Source organism: Urocampus carinirostris, chromosome 9 (assembly GCF_059441175.1).
Source record: "Urocampus carinirostris isolate Australia breed hairy pipefish chromosome 9, RoL_Ucar_1.0, whole genome shotgun sequence".
NCBI lineage: Eukaryota > Metazoa > Chordata > Actinopteri > Syngnathiformes > Syngnathidae > Urocampus > Urocampus carinirostris.
In genome coordinates this window covers 39462311-39482933 of record NC_142357.1, presented here as the reverse complement: position 1 = coordinate 39482933, position 20623 = coordinate 39462311, and the positions used below count along the sequence as shown (strand labels likewise).

Sequence of the window (20623 nt, the reverse complement as noted above, 5' to 3'; positions counted from 1 at the left end):
CTCCCCTCCTGCAACGTCAGTATTTCAAATATCAAAACGCATGCGTATCCATCCATTCAAATTGTTGAGTCCATATTTGTGATGACGTAGGATCGAATGATGAAACATGGAGATATCGTTCCACTTTTCAGTCGCGTGTTTGAAATTCTAATGTTGTTCCCGGGATCGAGAAGGCTTTGAATTTTGGGAGACGTGCTTTGAAATCCTAGAAATTGTTGCCGCGTTTCACTCGTCGGCTTGAAAATGACGCATTGCATTGCATTTATTACGGGCGGGGTGCCGGCGCCCCTGGTTCACAAGCGCTATTTAAAGAGAACGCTGCAAACTGTTCCTGGAAGAAGATAAGATGGCGGATTTCGCAGCATGGAGATCAAAATTAGCATTAGCTCAATAGGTAGAGCGCTCGTCTTGGGATCAAGCGATAGCAGGTTCAATTCCTGGCTCCTCCGAGTTATATGTCGAAGTGTCCTTGGGCAAGACACTGAATCCCTAATGCCCCCAATAAGCAGGTCGGCGCCTTGCATGGCCACTATTAGTGTGAGTGAGAATGGGTAAGTGTGAAGCACATTGTATAGCGCTTTGGGAGATCTTCATTGACTTGAAAAGCGCTATCGAAATGCAGACCATTTACCATTCCATCCAAAAAAAGTTCCCAAACTCCCACTGTGGTATCTTGCAGGCATCCACGTGTGGCAACGGAGCCATCGCAGGCAGGAAATGCCACCGACCGGGTATACTAAGCCGGCCGTTTTTTGTACTCTGTAACCAATAAAACATATTGATTTTACTTTGGATCGTCGGAGTTACGGATGTTTTCATGTATGAAGGGAGTTTCATGGTGAGAAATGTTTGACCATAGAAGGACAATTGAGAAAGACTCGCACCTTTTTTTGTATTTTTTAGAACAGTTCATATTTCCAGTTTATCTTGAGTCACAATGTGTTCGATTCCAATCTCCAGTTCACTTTAATCCTGAAAAATCTTTTTTTTTTTGTTTTCATATGAAACGGTCCTAATAATGTAATACATAGTAATATTGCCCGGCATTGAAAGTTTGGGTGGTTCTGATAAAAAAAAAAAATGCGGCACAGTTCTGAGGTCATGAGATCGAAACTTCCTGTGTGGAGTTTGCATGTTCTCCCCGTGCTTGCATGGGTTTCCTCCGGGCACTCCGGTTTCCTCCCACATTCCAAAAACATGCGTTTGGCCGGTCCAAATTGTCCCTAGGAGTGAATGAGCAAGTGGGTTGACAGTCCCTGGGGGCCCTGCAACTGCCTGGCAACCAGTTTAGGGTGTCCCCTGCCCACTTCCCGAAGACAGCTGGGATGGGCTCCAGCACCCCCGCGGCCCTACTGAGAATAAGCGGTTCAGATAATGAATGACTATTACAGTAATACTACAAAAATACCACAAACATAAAACAACAGTAATGTAATAAAGATTTACAATGGGGATACAACAATTACTAAAAAACATACTACAACAAAAAACTACAGAACTTAAAAGAACTCGCTAAATTAAAACACAAAAATTGGGACGGGGGGAAAATACTTTTTTGACCGCAGCAAAAAATACATACTTACATAGGGGGAGCTGACATCATTGTGTTGGTTATCTTGCTACTGCAGAGTTCCCTGTAAAACAGGGGTGTCAAACTCATTTGAACTCGGGGGGGCCACACGATAGAACAAACATTCTGTCGGGGGCCGGACTAGTAGATTCAAGAGAAAAAGGGAGAGAAAAGGTGAGAGGGCGGGACAAAGAAAGAAAAGGAGAGCGAGAGAGTGTGAGAAACAAAAGAGATAAAAAGTCGTGAGAGAGGGGGAAAAGAAACAGAGAGGAAGAAAGAAATCCAAAGGGAAATAGAAAGACAGAAGGAGAGAAAAGAGAAAAGAAAGCCTGAAGGATAGGATGTCAAGAGACCGGACCAGAACGGAGGCAGGAAGGGAGAACTCATTTGCGTTGACGATCAGAACTTTTATCTAGCAAAATAAAAGTCGTCCAACTCTCAGGGACAAAACAAAACAAAAACAGGCTTACAGGCAAACAGGAACTTAGACTAGGAATACTAACAAAACAAGCTTTTACTCAAAACGTGCAAACACAGGTTTCCTCCGACTCAAACAAATCAGGACAGAGCAAAACAGAACAGAAAATGTAATGAACCAGCACCCACAATACCCAAAACCCACCCTTAAGTAGCACACACGCAAATTAGCTGATTTACTACAGCCGGTGCCCAGGGGGCGGGGCCAGCCGGTCGCCACGGCGACCCTGCTGCACACGACATAGGAAGAGAGAAAGAGAAAAGAGAGAAAAGGAAAAAAGGAAAAGAAGTTAAAAAGACAGAGAGAGAGAAAGAGACAAATAGCAACAAAGGAAGAGAAAAGGAGAGACACAGAGAGTAAAAGAGACAGAGAGTGGGAGAAGAGGGGTGGGAAAGACAGAGAGAGAGAAATAAATAAAAGTACAGTGTCTTTGTTCGAGGCACCTGGCTTTGGCAACATCAAGTTGACCTATTTCAACCTGCAGCTTGTTTTTCTCTTGCGCTTCTCTGAGTGTTGTCTCACGGGCCGGATTCAATCCCTCAGCGGGCCTGAATTGGCCGGCGGACCGCCTGTTTGACACCTGTGCTGTAAAACAACCAGTTTGCAAAAGTCTAGGGAAAGAGAAGAAGAACAGCGCAGTGGCGTCACTAAGAGTCTCCATAGTTTGTAGTCGTGCTTTGGACACAATACAGCGCCATCTAGCGGTCAAATGATACCCAAAAGGACGGAGACCCGTGACGTCGGCGCCCATGCGACGACATATCGCGAGAGTTGCATCGGCTCTTTCTCCTAAACAATTTGCGAATCTCTCGGCTAGCAAACAGACGCCACAAAGACGGGTAGGACATTTGCACCTTTCCGCTCCCCAAACTCTTACAAACGTTTACAAATTCTCAGGCGGCATCACACTGTATTCCTAGAAGGCCGCCGACGTTAACTATCTAGCGCCTATCTAGGCGCTCATGCTAGCGTTAGCTTTTGTGGCTAACGAGCGCACGCTAATATTAGCTTTGTGCGCTAGCTTTCGTGCACACGATCGTGCTTTCAATAAAACTTTTTTTTAGCTTAGCTCATTTAAACTGTTTGCACGTTACATATCAGCGCTTCCACGTTCGAGTGGATCGCTCTTACTGTTGATTATGGACCGAAGGGTTTCTTTCTTAGCACGTTTGCTAGCTAGTTGCTAAGCTACGTATTCGAGCTTCTGCTTCAACACTCGAGCGAAATGATCTTGTTATCGATTATTGACTGAAGATTTTCTCTCATTATCGAAGCGGTTTCATTTAAACCGTAAGCAGATCGCCAGATAGATGCTAAGCTACATATGAGCGTTTCTGCTTCCATTTTTCGAGTGGCTCGATCATGTTATTCATCAAAGATGTTCTTTCCTTGTCCAAGTGCTTTTTTAAATTCTTATAAACTGTTATGACGTTCACTAGCTAGATTCTAAGCTACATATAAGCGCCTCTGCTGCCACGTTCAAGTGGATCGATCTTGTGATTGACTATTAACCGAAGATGTTCTCTCCTTTATCCAAGCGGTTCTCTGACCACCTGACCTAGAACTTCCCGATGTGGGATTTTTGACTTTCCGATCTTCCGCCCCCGCTTATGTTTGCTGTTCTCTGAGACAGCAGAAACTACAATCTCCCCGTCCTGTCCTTCGCTGTCTTTCAGGACTCTGCTAGCATTTCATTGCTCGTCTCGATCTCTCCCCGGCCGTTTTTGACCTGCTGCGATGGACGGCGCCCAGAAAGGTTATGCTTCGGGGCGGAATAACATGAACGAGCAGCGTGCCATGCGGCAGATGGGGGGCGGGCTTTCTGATGACCGAGGAGGCCCTAGCGGCATCGGCGGCGGCTCGCTCGGCAACACCATGAAGCTTTTCGCCAGCTTGGGTCTGTCGGCCGCCGACCTGGACGTTCTGGCTCAGATCCCGGAGGAGGACATCAGCGTGGAGACCCTCCCGCAGATCCTCCTCAAGCTGAAGAAGAACAAGACGAACCGGGGCCTCTCGGACTGGGACGCCCCCTTCTCCCGGGGTCCGGACTCTTCGTCGGACTTTGGCTTCGCTTCCCGCGGGCCGGGTATGAACTTTGGCGGGGGTCGAGAGCGTCCCTACTCTGAGCTTTCGTCCCGCGATTCCTACGGGGGCCCGTCGGGGTCCTTCGGGCCCGCCCGCAGGATGGGGTCCCCGTCGCTGGGAAAAGTCCAAGACTTCTTGGGAGCGCCGCCGCTGCGCTTCCCCCACGTGTGCTCTCTTTGCGATTTTGACGTGCATTCCAATATGGTGAGTAAAGCCACGCCGCCATCTTTGGGCTTTCTGTCGCCCGCCCGCCCTCTGTGCGGTTTCGTTGAGGATTTTCTCACTTTTTGTCTCGCACACACAACCATAACATATTTTTTGGGCACATTTGGGGGGGGTTTGTTGGGTTGTCATGGTGACCCGATTTCTAATGCGTAGGAGTGGAACCAACATACCAACGGACTCCGCCATGCCGAGAACAAACGTATGCTCATCGTCATGTAAGTCCGTTTATTTCTTTTTCTGGATTGGGGGGCACTCATCCAACCACTTGGAGTGGCTGACCTTGTGGTGACCTTGCAGGTACCCCGAGTGGGATGTCAGCACTCCGAGCAGAAGGTAAACCACACGCTTCATACTTTCATATCGGCGACCTCTATCTTTTTCAAACGGATTTTTAATGAGCGCTCTTGCAAATACTTTTGTTTCGAAAGGCCGAGACATTTGAAGTCAACGCTGGGGGGCGGGCAAATTTCCAACAGGAGTTTTATACAAAGGGACCATTTGGATTATTTAGTGTCTAAATTTGTAGAAAAACTCACCGTATTTAAAAAAAAAAATATATTGAGCATAAATACTAATAAAAAATATGAATTATTAAACTTTTTTCAAATACTCGTACATCGAGAGATTAGCATTTTATTTGACATACTATGAGCCTCACTTAAAGGGAGCTGATGACATTGTCTGCCTTCTTGCAGGTACAGGTAACCTCAGGCTAAGAAATAGTTTAGGAAAGTGTGTGTTTTGGTCACTTTGGGTCCCTATAGTTTGCATTCCTTTATAGCACTTGTTTTCAGTTGCACTGCACCATACAGCAACATGGTTAATACACACTGTCCCTTTAGTCTGGATTTAAAGTTGAGGAAATTGCACGGGTTAAGAGTTAAGGTGTGTAGTGCAGCTATATGACACAATGAACACGCAACAGTCTTAAAAAAAGGATATATCGGTGTCAACTAGTTTTATTGTCTATAACTATACCTTAAAGATTATCCTCAGGGGCCAAAATTAGGCAGATTCTCCTATCGCGGGGGTCTCAAACTTAATTTACTTTGTTGCCACCGTAGCTCTGGTCTGGTTGGGCTTGGGTTTAACCGGGTTTTCCACCAAAAAGTTCGGATCACGTTCCACTGTTCTTCAATAGTTCTCTATTCTCAAACACACTGCAGACATGAGCGGAAGTCGATCCCTCAAATCTAAGCGTGGATATTATTTATGGGACGGGATGCATCAAGTTTTGCTCTGTTTCAGCATTGGGGAGTCCACTAACCTGGCAGCGGGGCTGCTTGGCCCCGCCCCTTCCGGCTCGATGGGCAGGATGCCGTCCAGCTGGGGTGAGCCGGTGTCTCTCGAGGAAGTTGCGGCGGCCTCAGACACCGCTTGACCTTGTGCTTTTGTGTATCAGGACCTGGACCGAATCTGGGTCTCGGAATGGGGAGGAGGAACCGCCCGGAACCGAACGTTGTCAGTCTTTGAACACAGGAAATAGCGCTCAAAATTCAGCTCAAAGTCAAAAGTAATTTTGATTTTTGCCTTTAGCCGGAAAGCCGGGTGGTTGTGGTGAAATATGAGAGGAGACCGCTCAGCAACAAGACCTTGTTTTCTTTGGCCGAACCTTTCGGACATCTGCGGGAGCACCTGGTCCTCAAGAACAAGGTAGATCTGCCGCCTTACCTTTCCGCTTAAAACATCTGACGGCGTCTTCGGCACTTGCAGGCCTTTTTGGAGCTGGCGACGCACCAGGAGGCCAAGGACATGGTCAACTACTACCAGAAGAATCCGGCCAAGCTGTACGGGAAACCCATCAACTTATACCTGTCCAGGAGATTGGTGGTCATCCAGGTGAGTGGAAAGCCAGGTCCCCGTTTTCAAGCAAGACGTTTTTGTTGATGCGTGCCAACGCGCAGAAAGATGATCGCCAGCCAGAGCGAGCCAATTGGCAACCCCAGCGTGGCGGTGGCGGCGAGGGCAGCCAGGTGGTCTACATTTCCAACCTGCCCAAAGAAGAAGAAAAGAAGGAGGAGCTGCTGACGGTTGCTGCTCGCTTCGGCGTGGTGGAGAAACACCTGTTCTTGGCCAACCAGGTGACTCGCCCGGGACAGGGTCGGAGGGGGTTGTCATCCGTTCCGAGGTGTCTCACCCGATTGTGTGGGTCTTGGTCAGGCCTTTATCCAGTTGGGCAGCCCAGAGGATGCCGAAATGATGGTCAAGTACCACACGGTCAACCCGCTGCACATCGATGGAAGAAGCGTCCGCCTCAACATTTGCACCAAGTACAAGACCATCAAGTGAGTCAATTGCCCCAGGCAACACCGCCCAAATACCAGCCTCACCACACTCTCCCTACAGCGTCCACCGCAGACGGAAGGACAGAGCGAGTCGTTTGAGCGAGTCTGGGAAACCCGGGTCTTCCCGAGATCAGGAGGATGACGCCAGCTCTGCCTCGGAGTCCAGCGAGGACGAGGCAGAGGCCATGGGCGAAAAAGGCAGTGCAGACGAAGGGAAAGCCGAACAGGGGAAAGCCGACCAAGAGGAAGCCGATCAGGGGAAAGCCGACCAAGAGGAAGCCGACCAAGAAGAAGCTGACCAAGAGAAAGCCGACGAAGTTCCCGCTGTGGAGTCAGAGTCACGGGAAGTGAAGGATGGAGCTCAACTGAAGGTGACAAGTCTGACACAGAAAGGCACAGAGGCCTTGTTCTAAAGGAGACCATGTCTCCACAGGTTGAGCAGGACGACGGCGCAGAATTTGAGGTGCATGCCGACAACACGGAGAAGGGCAATATCGTCGATGAGACGCCCGCAGATGGAGACGATGCTGCTGATCTGCAGGATGACTCTGAAGCCCGGGACGAAGTATGCACGGAACAAGACGAGGTGTGCAAGGAACAAGACGACGTCTGCAAGGAACAAGATGACGTGTGCAAGGAATCGCAAGGGGTAACTTCTTACATGCATAACGCTTATAACACTTAAAGATGTAATAGGAGGATCAATTTTCCCCTTGAATGTCATTAGGATCGGGATGAGGACTTCCCAGAGAACATGGAGGACTTTGTGACACTGGACGAGCTCCCCGAAGAGGAATACAAAGAGGCGGCTGCGCAACGAGAGTCCGACAGGATCGGTAAGCCATAGTGCTCGCGTTCACCAGGTGTTTGGCGCTCATCTTTTTTTCCTCTTCTTGCCTGCAGACACATCCAGGAAAGGGGTACGTAAGTATTGATGTTGCTCCGGTCTTGAATATGAGCTCTGAGCACCTCCCCCACGTCCCTTCGTCAGGGCCTGCGGGTGGTCAACATCCTGGGCTTCAGACGAGGCTACGGCTTCGTGGACGAGCTGCTGGCATTGGCGGCCCCCTTCGGCAAGCTCGTCAAGCATCTGATCCTGGACTGGAGACCGGAGGTAAGGAAGCGCGGAAGGCCGGTGTTTGAGGCGGTTTGTCAATTAACCGCTCCTTCTACCGTTCTTTCAGTGTTTTCTCCAGTTTGCCACTGAAGCCGAAGCCCTGGCCATGGTCAAATTCTACAACGGTAACGTCCAAGCAATGGTGTGTGGGCGCTCGGTGAGGGTCACCCACTCTTTGAACTACCCGACCATCCAGGTAAGTCTGCGCGCTCGGGACTGCCCGGCTCGAAACCGTTCACCGTGTTGGCTTCCTGTCTCGGTAGAGCGGCGGCAGCAGGGTGGTGTACGTTGGCCAGCTGCCCAACACCAAATACGAGGATCAAGATGTCCTCCGGCTGGCAGAGCCCTTCGGAAAGGTCAAAAAGTACTTCCTCAACCGCATGAAGCGGGAGGTACGTACGGAGGGTCCGCGTCCGCCCAAGAAGGGTCAGCTGACCGGTTTTGGTTGTGTTGCGATGCCGCCCGCAGTGTTTCCTGGAGATGGAGAAGGCGGGAGCGGCCGACGAAATGGCCCAAACGTACAAAGTCAACCCGGCCAAACTGAACGGCAAACGTATTCTCGTCTACGTCAGCAGGAAGTACTCGCAGCTCAAATACGGGTAAGCTCCTCCCATCCGGCGTCTGCGATGTCGCTTCTGAGTCGTTCTCAATCGGGTTCTCCAGACACGGCCTTCCCGCCAACGCCAAGAGGCCGGCCGGCGACTCTTCGACAAAGTCCTCCAAATCTTCCGAGGAGCCTCCGGCCAAGAAGGCCAAGACTAAAGAGGAAGGGAAAAAGGCCAAGGTAGAAGAACTCCAACAGGAGAATGATAAAACTGACAGGGATCTTGAAGATAAAGAGGAGCTGGTGAAAGCTCAAGAAGAAAATGGAAGTCTGGTGATGGACGCTCCAAAGACGACGCCTGATGTACGGGACGGCCGGGAAGTCATTTTCAATCGCGATTGCTTCTTCCAACCCTTTGCTTCATTTTGATGCAGGCGGAAGAGGCGCAGTCGTTGCTCAATAGCCAGGAAACGAGCGCCGATCGGCTCTCCGACGCTCCGGCGGCTTCTTTGCCCCTGCCGCCGTACGAGCCCGGCCGCGCGATCGGTAAGCGAGCGGCGTGAACCGAGCGTGCCGAGTCGGTTCTGAAGGTCTCGTTCTGCAGGTACGGAACACGTGAAGATGGGTTACTACTGCGGAGTCTGTCTCCTCTTTTACTCCGACGAAGAAATGGCTAAGAAGACGCACTGCGGCAGCCAGAGTCACTACAACAAACTTCAGGTAAAGGCTGCGGCTGCCCGGTTAGGCGAGACGAGTCGGACACTGACCACAATTTGTGTTTCAGGAATATCTGGAGAAGGAACAGAACATAGGGGAGGAGGAGCAGCAAGATGACGAGACAGACCCGTGACCACATTTTTATTTCCCGTCTCTTTAACTTTCTGTTGTTGTGATGTTGCTATTGGTGGATTTCAGTTTGCATGTTTTACAGAATAAACCTTTTACTTTTGATCAGGACAGATTGGAATTCTGGCTCTTTAGAAAACCAACTCTGGTGTTCATCATTGGTTTCAGTACTAAAAGTCCCACATTGCTTTGGTGCATGAAACTATCCCAATTTAGTGAGGATTCGGATGTAAATTTGACCTCTTGGTGGAGCTAAAAGGAGACGTTACTCGGATCGCAAACGGCTCTTGGGATTTTTTTGTTCTTTTCGTCAATATATTACAATAGTAAAAAAAAGTGTGCACAAAATGAATTTAAAAATCGTCTTATACTATTGTTTATTTTTTGGATTATAAGGCTCGCCTTTGAAAATAATCTTTTGTAGCATATTTTTCAACCCACTGGACTAGAAGAGCTAGGGTTGCATAAAAACTGGGGGGAAAAACCCTGCGATTCATAAAGCGCATCTAAAAAATAGTGTCTCGAATTTAGGTTTTTCGAGTGCCGCTTAATAGTCCGGAAAATCGGCACTTATTGTCCTCCGTATTCAAATCCATCCAAACTTTTCGTCAGGCAGAATCCGCCATTGTTGTTTTGGTCTCTCGCCGATCTCTGCAAACGAGATCTCGTTGCTTCGAGATGACGTCATTGTTTTGGTGGTTGTCGAGTGAAAGAGAAGTATGCCTCCGTAAAAACAGTTGGTATTAGGTGCAAATCAAGAAAAAATTGGTAATTTCTTCAGTGTCGGTAATAAGTCGAAACATAATACAGAAAGTGGTAACAACGGCAATAATTCCGGCACGAAAAGACAGCGGAGAAATTCTTCAGAAGACCGCGAAGGCAAGGAAAGAAGCAAACGATTCGACGATAGATAAAAAACAAAAGAATACTCCTAACAAGAAAAGGACTTTTCTGCCAAAATGGACTATTATATTCCTGGTTACGCTACGAGGAGGATGATAATGGAGGCTACATGTACTGTGATGCGTGTACCCAGCGTGACAAAAAAACTGGATTGCATAAATCATTTCGCAATACAAACTTTCAGAAAAGCACATTGGATTGACACAAGGACAATGAAAACCACAAATTAGCTATGGAAATTCCGTTGCGCATTACAACTGTGGCAGGACAGCAAACCAAGAATATATGAACTGAAAAATCTGAAGTGATTAAAACTGCATGACTATATACATTAATATTTCAGCAATATGATTTTGTATAAAGTACAATAATTTTGTGAACTGAAAAATCTGAAGTGATAACTGCTTTGTATTACCAATTAAGTGTGATGATTAAAACAGATTTATATACCGTAAATTCCGGACTATAACTTCCCAAACTTTGAACCCTGCGGCTTATTCAGTGATGCGGCCAATTTATGTAATTTTTCTAACAGCCGCCAGCGGCGCTCGAGTACGAAAGGTAAGATTTCGACTGCAACTTCTTAGCTTGTGCACATTTTAAATATGCGTAGACATATCCCCATCATGCAAATTGCAAACATAAAGGCACATGACGCAACTTTCAAGTTAAATGCAATCGAGCAGTTCAATTTAGAAGGAAACCGCTACCGCACGTAATCTTTACTCTGCGAGCGTGATGCTAAATTGTTTTTGAATAAGGGAGCGTGGGACGACGTTTATATGACAAAGCCTCTTTTCCATACTGAAGGAAGACGACTTTGAAAACATCTGTTATAAGGACTGTTTACCGTGCTTATAACAAGTGTGGTATTTTTTTTAAACAGAGAACAGCTCTGTGTTGAGAGCGTGTTGGTAGTAGCGTTTTGCTACCCTTCACAGGCACGGTTTGGGATGAAAGTTATATTATTAAAGCTTTGAAAACTCGGTGTACCGTCTTTCTTTGTAAATATGTGTAACCATGTATAATATGTATTTGCAACTGTATATTTTTGTAATGTATTTTAGAAACTTATTCTGATATGTTTTGTACGAGCAAATGAGAAGGAAGGGGCGGGGCAAACGCGGGCTGACGGGAAGTGGAGTAAAGGTGAGACGTGTTTGTGGACGCGGCCGACAATAGTGGATATATATTTTCCCACCCTTACCTTTGAAAATATACACTTTTTTCCTTGGATTACTTTCAACGGGCACCCGGAGTCTGCAGGTCTGCATTAAATGTTAAGTACCGGTATCATTTTCCGTTCAATTTGCCGGCTGTGTATTTTGGACTTTATCGGGTATGGATTAATTTCGTGTTTGAATTGCGTTTTTTTCAATGTGGGCGCATGCGGCTAATATACGGGTGCGGCTTGTGTATGTACAAAATCGGATTTCCTCCCGAAATGTGGTGGGTGCGGCTTATAATCAGGTGCGCTCTATAGTCCGGAATTTACGGTATTTATATATTTGTCGCCGATTTACAATTTCAACCACTATAACACTAAATTTTGGGGACCCATAGATCTCTGTTGGGACCTATAGATTTTTGAGCATGCGAGTCCCCGGGACCCATCACTTTTCAGAGCTAAAATGAACACTGCACCTCTAAGAACCGTCTCATTGAGACGCCTTTGCTTTAGCCAACGACACGTCGCTACCAATTTCACGTGAGCCTTCAGAAGAGGAAAATGAAGGGTAACCGTCTCATTGAGCCCTTACGTTCTCGAAATCACCCGCGTTTATTGGGAAAGGAAGCTGACAAGGTTGAGTACGGCCTTCTCTCTTCAATTTCATCTTTTCCTGGGAGAAAGACGCGACTTATTTTAACATACGGAGAATTTACGGCCTCTAAAAGAGCATGTAGCCTAGGGGTGTCAAACTCGTTTTAGCTGGGGGCCACAAATGCTATTAAAAAATCTCACGGGGGCCGGACTAGTAAGTTTAAGAGAAAGAGAGAGGGAGAAAAAGACAGAAAGAGGGAGGGAAAGAGAGAGCGATAAACAAATAGGGAGAACAAGGGAGACAGAGTAACAGTGAGAGAAGACTAGAGATATGAATGGAGAAGAAGGGGGAAATGAATACAGAGAGAAAAAGAAAGTGCAAAAAGAAGGATAAAAAGAATAAGAGAAGTGAAACGACAGAAAGAAAAAGAGTCAGCAGGAGAAAAAGAGACAGTGAGGTGAGAGAGAGAGAGAGAGGTCAAAAAAGAGAAGGAATGAGGGTGAGACAGAAAGAGAAAAATAGAAAGAAAGAAAAAGTGTAAATTAGAGAAATAGAAGAGCAAAACAGAGAAGAAGAGAGAGAGAGAGTGTACAGAAGAAAAAGAGGGAGAAATAAAGAAGTGAGTCAGAGAGAAATGGAGAAATACTACAATTGTTTTGCAAGTGTTAACTGGCTTTGGTGACATCCGATGGAAATATTTAAAACTACTGCTCATTTTCCTCTTGCGCTTCTCTCACTGTTGTCTTGCGGGCCGGATTTAAACCATTGGTGGGCCTGATCTGGCCCGCGGGCCGCCAGTTAGACGCATGTGATGTAGCCCAACAAAGGCCATAAGACACTTGTAGCTTCGAAGTTAGGTTGTCAGGGTCGGCTTAGCGATCACGGCTCAGAGTTGGGATGCTAGCTTAGCCTCGCGTCAATGTCATTGATTGGAGTGAAGGGCATCCGATCTGCTAAGCTAAAAGTACTTTGTGTTACTCTTCAACCTCATCTCATCTCATTAGCTACACCGCTTATCCTCAGTAGGGTCGCGGGGGTGCTGGAGCCCATCCCAGCAATCATCGGGCAGTGGGCAGGGGACACCCTGAACTGGTTGCCAGCCACTCGCAGGGCACACAGGGACAGACAACTCGCTCGCTCATTCACACCTAGGGACAATTTGGACCGGCCAATTCACCTGAAATGCATGTTTTTGGAAAGTGGGAGGAAACCGGAGTGCTCGGAGGAAACCCACGCAAGCACGGGGAGAACATACAAACTCCGCACAGTAAGGCCGGGAGCTGGATTTGAACCCACGCAGGAGGTTCCCAAGACATGAACTGTGCCGCACATGCGCTAACCACCGCGCCGCCGTGCTGCCACTCTTCAACCTACATTTTCAAATCAAGTCCAAAGAGGACTTATAAGGATCCACCACAACCAAAACCCGACAAATATGACTCGATACTTGCCTTCATTCTTGTCTAAATGTCATTTGTTGAGAGTCAGGGTTGGGGAGGGTTACTTTAACTTGATTACTTTCAATTACTTTTGGATGACTCCAATACCAAATATGCTAATAAAAGACAAAAGAAACTAAATGTGAATCAAATGATGACTCACAACACGTGGTAAGCTTTCTCTCCTGGCTTTGATCTCTTTGATCTCCGGCAAAACGAACATAAAATGCGACAGAAACAAAATGAAAATAAATCCAAGCAGCTTGCCAACATCATTTTTGCCGTTCCATGTATTCCGTTACTCCCTAAGCATGCGCAAAATTGAGTCATTTTATTAATATTTATTTTCTTTTGTCTTTTTATTAGCATATTTGGTATTGGAGTCATCCAAAAGTCATTGAAAGTAATCCAGTTAAAGTAACCCTACCCAACCCTGATCGCAAGTGTAGAGAAAATTGCTTGAAATGATATTTTTGGGGTTCGGAATCGAAATAGGCCAGCAGGTGGTGCCAACAATTTCCCACCCCGCCTCTTTTGTCTCTGTAGTATCAAGAAGGAAGCGATCTTCTCAACATGTTGTATTTTTGTTTAAAATGATCACATTTACAGTTCATTGAAATTGCTAAAAAAAAAAAAAAAAAATAGGCATGCGAATAAATACCGCAACAAGGTTTAATTTCAACAAACTACGATTTATTTACATGGCAAAGAAAATAAATCAAAAGAAATTCTAGAAAGCTAGAGAGTACGTGTGTTATGTGACATTATTTTGTTGTTGACTCATTGTTTTCGTCCTGTTTTATTTTAATGTTCGAAATAAAAGTTTTCATTCATTCAAGTTAGTCCAGCATAACATAGCATACCTCACCCAAGGCCATATTTGTTGCTTATGCTAACGGACGATTTATGCTAACGGACGACTCACTCGTACTATTTCACTTTTTATAAACTTTGCAGACATCACAAACAACCTTTACAAACATATTTTCACATATTATCATCCTCACAGTAAGTGTGTTACCAGTATATACATCTCACCTGCAAAATTGATGATAAATGTCGGTCTCAGACAACACCGCTTAATTGTTGACATTAAGGATCATTTATTGAGCAAGTCTCATTAAATCACGTGAGGTCCCGCGAGACTTAGCCCCAAGCACCCTTCTCTGACCCGTGAGACTTTGCCATCTAGTGGTGATATACTGGTACTTCACTTACTCTCAAGTTTGACTTTATTATACCAAAAGCGAGCGGTGGTTTGTACTACTGTAACCGCGGTGTACGTGTCCCACTAAAGATCCACATTCACGCTGGACTGGATGATGAGGTTTTTATTATTACAGTTCCTGCAAATGGATGAGTCACAACATTAGCTTTTCTGCTGGCTTTGATCTCTTTGATCACATTGCAGTTCTCTCTGGTAAGACTGACAACAAAGCATATCAAAGAGCTTTCTTTTCACTTGACATAAAATACATTTTAGAATATCACAATACATTTTTACATCTTAACATTTTAACAAGATACTTTTAACAAGAGATCGTATAGTGGATTTTTAACGTTTACAATGAATTCAACATATTTTTCTTTAGTCTGAATTTGAACCAACATCATCCTTTTTTAATGTATATGAGAAAATAGAAATACAAACAATAATGAGTATAAAAACAGGTACAATTTACCTGCAAATGGATGAGTCACAACATTAGCTTTTCTGCTGGCTTTGATCTCTTTGATCTCTACAAGGGGAATTAATATTTTAGTAAAACAGAAACAAAACGAAAATAAACCTTAACAGCTTGACAATATCAATCACATTACTGTGCATGTCGAGAGATTTGTAAGCTGGGGTTATAATGTTGAAAATTAACTTCTTTTGTGGAGCACCAAAAGATGTGTCTTACCATTGCAGTTCTCTCTGGTAAGACTGCCAACAAACCCCGCCTCCCGGTCACATGTCAGAAGCCAAAACCAAACCCCACCCCATACCAGCAGATGGCACTGTTGGACTCATCATTGCAGGACATTTACCAAAAACTATACACATATTTCAGCAGGAATTTCAATAAAACAAAAGTTATTATTACACCCGTTACATACCTGTATACGTTTTTTAAGCATTTTTGAAGGGGCGCGGATTTTTAGTTTTGTATGTCAGAAAGGGGTAAGAAAAGTACCAGTATATCACCACGAGATGACATAGACTCACAGGTCAGAGAAGGGTGATTGGACCTTTAGTGAGACTTGCTCAAGAAATAATCCTTAATGTCAACAATTAAATGGTGTCGTGTGAGACTGACATTCATCATCTATTTTGCATATAAGGTAAAACAACAACAACAACAAAAACAAAAATATATAAAACAAATGTGTAACACCCGCTGGAGCAAGACCATCCATCTGGGTCCCGTTCAATGTTCCCTCTAATTTTCCTTACGGGTCTGAGCGTTCACACAAAAACGGTGAGCAACGCTTGAAACAACAGTGAGCAACCATAATCCCAAGTGTGGCAAGATAATTAATCATCACACATGTCCAAAACTTGACATCACGTTACATTTTGCTGAGTTTCCGGCAATGCAAAATATTTTTTTCTCTTTTGAATGAATTGACTCATGTAATATTGCAAACGTTGTTTGTTCTTACAATTCTTTCACAAGATATCCATTTCTTTTTATTTCCTGATATATTTTGTCGCATAATATTAACATTTTTGGGGGCTTATTGAGTCGCTTGTAAGATACAGAACTGTACTTAATTAAATTTTTTAGTGGAAGTACAATGTTGGCAACAAGATTCACTTGATATCATTGGAAATTATTTGAATGCGACACAAACTTTTTCTTCTTTTTTCCGTGTTTTTTTTTTTCTACTTTTTAAAAAATTCCTTTAAGAAAATCTCATTGTGTTTATTTTTTCCGAGTTGTTACTTTTTTCTTTTTGTTCTCTATTTACTTTTTTCCTACATTTCTTTCTTTTCTTTTTTTCTCAGCTTTTCACTAACTGTTCATTTTGGTATTTTTTTCTTTTTTTTTCTATTCCCCCCTTCCTTTAAGTCATTTTGTGCATAATTCTACATAATATTTGGTCATGTTGGGATGAAAGAAGCAAAAACAACCTGAAGAGCCATTTAGGACCTGAAAGAGCCGGTTCCTTTTAGTGAGCCGAGCCAAAGAAGCCGGTTCTCGACAAACTCTACTCACTTTACTCAACTTCGTTCTACTTGGACTCGACTTCGAAATACTGCATTTAGGACACAACGTCAGGGGAACCCGTGTATTTTTACCTTCATCCACTGTAACTTTAACTTAAGTCGCTTCTTAATTAGTAATTTTCAGCCCTGATTTTTGTGATCTGGCTAGATTTTCTGGTGCGCTGAGAATGTGCGAGCAGTGCGCAATTGCGCACGCGCGCAGTTTAGAGGGAATACTGGTCCCGTTACACGCACTCCCTCCAAAATGTCTCAAAATTTGTGGATTTGCAAAACGGAACGTAAAATTTCAACTGGCAATGAAAGGAATTCGCATCTCGTTCGAGAGCCCTTGGCCGAGGTTGTACGATAAGAGAAAAAAGTGAGAGAAAATGAGAAAGAGAGAAAAGGAGCGATAGAGAAAGAGAAAGCAAGAGGTGGTGAAAGAGATAAAAAAGGAGAGAGAAAAGAAAGATAATAGAAGAGACAAAGAAGTCATGAAAGAGAGACGAATACGTGTCAAAGAAAGAGGAAAGGAAATAAAGAAGAGAGAGAAAAAAACTCAACATTGACAATGACTCCAATGACGTGACGTCATCCTTTCGCTTTAAAACTTAGACTCTAAATGTTGTCATAAACATGTAAGATGGCAACGATTGATAATAGAAATTATTTTGGCCTTTGGCTTTCATCCCTAATCCTTTTTTTTCCATTTCGGCTCATTTGTTCATCCCGTGACGTGATATTTGTCGCAACAAGAAATAAAAAAACAACAAAATAAGAAATACAAACGCACCAGTGCACAAAGTCACGTCTATTTATCGATCTTTGGTTTTTCTGTGTTTTCCAGCCATTTTCGCGTCATCTTTTAAACGATCTTAAACGTTTGTTATATTGATCAATGTCTCTTCCTACAGGTACGCCACGCACCGCTAGAGGGCGCCAGAGGAAAGCAAGTGCCTGCAGTTGACGGCCAAAGTGCAAAGACCGAGTAGAATTTATTCAAAAAGACTTAACACGACAGGATCATCATCTAATAAAGGATTAAAAAAAGAATGAAAGGATAAATAAGCAAACCTTTTATAAAGTCATATCTAATCTAGAGACTGTCCTAGTTGTAATTCCAACATCGGAAGTACCGGCAGTTCTTCACAGCGATGGAGCGCAAAGACCGAGGAACTCCTGCGATGGTGCTCGAGTTTCCCACCACCTGAAAATGAATTCTGCTTTTTCTAATAACCTCACAAGAATAGTAGTACGCAAGAAAAGAAAAATAGAAAAAAAGAAAACAATGAAAACAAAAAGGGAAAGGGTCAGGGACCCGCTTTGGGTGGCGTGGGAGCACAGTGCAGAAACATGGATGAGTGCAGTAATGGATATCTTAATTTGGGTGTGCGGGGAGTCGGGTACCGGGGCAACGGGCTCTCAATCGCCAGAGGCGGCAGTAGTGGTCCGAGAGGCGGGCGAAGGGTCGGCGATCTGGTAAACTCACTTCAGCGAAGGCCACAGGCCAAGGGTTCAGAAGGCGGATCTCGTGGTCGGGAAAGGCGGCAGGGGTTGGGTACACCGGAAGAACAAAAACCAAAAGCGCCTAGGACGTGACAAGAAAGGCAACTGGCTGGCACCGAGCCGGGGAAACAAAGCGTTTTATTAGTGAAGAGGGAAAGGTGTGATTGGAGGGTAATCGGGACGATGACACGAGGTGTGGGGTGGAAATTAGTGCCAAGAAGTGAATGACCAAATAAGGTGAGGTTTAAGTGAGGACAAGCGAAAGGGAGGGAAAGAGGAAACCATACCTGACTGGAGATTTGTGACAAAAACCAATGCAAAAGAATAAAAATTCTAATTTCTGTGTTTCTTGACTTGAACATTTTTTTTGCCAAGTGAAAAAGTAAAAGCTATTATAGTAGTCTAATATGTGTAAAAATATATTTTTATAGGGTCCTTTCCTGCTTAACGTTGCATTATTATTGGTATCATGGATGAAAGCAGGGATGTCAAACTCATTTGAGCTAAGGGCAACCACATTGTAGAGGAAAAAAACTCACGGGGGGCCGGACAAGTACATGAAAAAGGAGAGTGAGAGAAAGAGAAAGAGAGAGAGAGAAAAGGAGGAAGAAAGACAGAGAGAGAAAGCGAGACAACAAATGAAAGAACAAGAAATAGAGAGAAAGGCAGAAAGAAATAATCGATAAAGAAATAAAGAAAAAATACAAAAAAGGAAGAAAGAAAATGAGGAAGATAGAGAGAAAGAAAGAGAAAGCGACCCAAGTGAGAGGGAGAGAGAACAGAGAGAGTGGAGATGAGAGAGCGAAAGAAAGAAAACAAAAGTGAGGACAAAGAGAGAGTGAAAAACAAAAAACAACAGAGCGAACGAGAGAAAACAAAAGAGAGACAAAGGGGAGAGTAAAAAAAGGAGTCATGGAGAGACAGTGATCTGGAGAAAGAAAGGAAAAAAAAGAGGGTGAGTGAGATAAAGAGAGAGAGAAAAAATAAAGATAGCAACAGAAAAACAGACAGCGAGAAAGAAATAAAAAAGTGAGAGCGAAAGAGAAAGAACAAGAAAGTGGGAAATAGAAAGAAAGAGAGACAGAAATGTGAGATAGAAAAATAGAGAAAGAGAAAAAGAAAGAGACAGCGAAAGTAATAAAACTGCAGCTGGACAAAGAGATGGAGAGTGTGAAAAACAAAAAAACTATAGAGCGAACGAGAGAAAGAAAAAAGCGATGGAAAGGGGAGATTAAAAAAATGAGTAATGGAGAGACAGTGATCTAGAGGAAGAAAGAAAAAAGAGAGGATGAGTGAGAAAAAGAGAGAAAAAAATAAAGCCAGAATCAGAAAAACAGACAGCAAGAAAGAAAGAAAAAAGTGAGAGAGAAAGAGAGAGAAAAAAGAAAGCGTGAAAGAGAAAGAAGGAGAGACAGAGAGGAGAGATAGAAAAGGAGAGAAAGAAAAAGAGAAAGAGACAGCGAAAGTAATAAAGCTGTAGTGTCTGCGATCGGCGCCCAGCTTTTTCAACATCAAGTGGACGTGTTGCAAAACCGTCATTCTTTGTTCTCTTGTGCTTCTCTGGGCGTCGTCTCGCGGGACAGATTCAAAACCTCAGCGGGCCTCGTCTTCGACACCTGCGAATTCAAGAGACTAAAAGATCCAAAGAGTCGACTCTTTCCCGGGAGCTGAGCGGAAAGAGCCGCTTCGTTGAAAAAGGCCCATCCCGATCACCCCCAATGAGACACGGGGCGACACGCTCCCACACTGCGATACGGGAGCCTGGTCCGTAAGTGTGCGGGGCGGATTAGCCATGCGCACTCTGGCTTTTTCGGCTGGTTTGTCAGCAAAAGAACACGTCCATCAGCGTAAATGTTTGATGGCTGTTTTGTCGCCGCTGTTTATCGGAGCGACGCGCTGAAATATTCATGACGCGTTTTGTTTCTGCCGGCTCGAACGAACACGGCGTTTTTACGGCCCCGTCAATGATTTACGTCGGGCCGCCCGAAAACTCGGTCCTGCCCCGTCTTCCCTCGAGTAGGAGCGGAGGTTCTTCCCGATCCAATTTGGGTCCAATTTCAGGTGAAGAGAACGTTGGCAGACCCCCGTAGGCCGGAGACGAACAGCTTCTCCAGAAGTTGTGTCATGACAGAATATTCTGGACACTGCGTTCTGACAAGAGTGTGCGAGTGACATTTAAAGCAAAGTTACCTGGGGCCTTGTGAATCTGCTATTGAAGTTTGGAAGGACAGTCGTTCGCTCTTTCTCAAATTTCAGCTGAAGAGAACGTTGGTAGACCCTCGGAGACCGAAGACGAACAGCTTCTCCAGAAGTTGTGTCATGACAGAATATTCTGGACACCGCGTTCTGACAAGAGTGTGCGAGTGACATTTAAAAGCAAAGTTTCCTGTGGCCTTGTGAATCTGCTATTGAAGTTTGGAAGGACAGTCGTTCGCTCTTTGTCAAATTTCAGCTGAATAGAACGTCAGTGGACCCTCGTAGACCGAAGACGAACAGCTTCTCCAGAAGTTGTGTCATGACAGAATATTCTGGACACCGCGTTCTGACAAGAGTGTGCGACTGACATTTAAAAGCAAAGTTTCCTGGGGCCTTGTAAGTTTGGAAGGACAGTCGTTCGCTCTTTGTCAAATTTCAGCTGAAGAGAACGTCGGTAGACCCTCGGAGACCGG

At 44.8% G+C, this 20623-nt stretch overlaps 1 protein-coding gene across 1 annotated transcript; it reads left to right on the top strand.

Moving 5' to 3' along the window:
• Positions 1 to 2789: 2789 nt before the first annotated feature.
• matr3l1.2 (matrin 3-like 1.2) lies at positions 2790 to 9261 on the top strand. Its single transcript, XM_088343797.1, has 22 exons — positions 2790 to 2887; positions 3725 to 4337; positions 4512 to 4573; positions 4656 to 4691; positions 5607 to 5689; positions 5761 to 5819; positions 5895 to 6011; positions 6072 to 6197; positions 6263 to 6439; positions 6519 to 6643; positions 6705 to 7014; positions 7077 to 7292; positions 7371 to 7479; positions 7547 to 7563; positions 7635 to 7757; positions 7828 to 7956; positions 8024 to 8152; positions 8229 to 8359; positions 8424 to 8667; positions 8739 to 8850; positions 8909 to 9024; positions 9089 to 9261. Exons 2-22 carry the CDS (start codon positions 3786 to 3788, stop codon positions 9152 to 9154), a joined length of 3039 nt encoding a protein of 1012 aa, XP_088199923.1. The 5' UTR covers positions 2790 to 2887; positions 3725 to 3785; the 3' UTR covers positions 9155 to 9261.
• The last annotated feature ends 11362 nt before the right edge of the window (positions 9262 to 20623 follow it).

Coding starts and splice junctions, on each gene's coding strand:
- matr3l1.2 (XM_088343797.1), top strand. CDS start 3,786: ATGGACGGCGCCCAGAAAGGTTATGCTTCGGGGCGGAATAACATGAAC. Junction 6,440..6,518: donor ACCTGTTCTTGGCCAACCAG/GTGACTCGCCCG, acceptor GGTCTTGGTCAG/GCCTTTATCCAGTTGGGCAG. Junction 8,851..8,908: donor CGAGCCCGGCCGCGCGATCG/GTAAGCGAGCGG, acceptor CTCGTTCTGCAG/GTACGGAACACGTGAAGATG.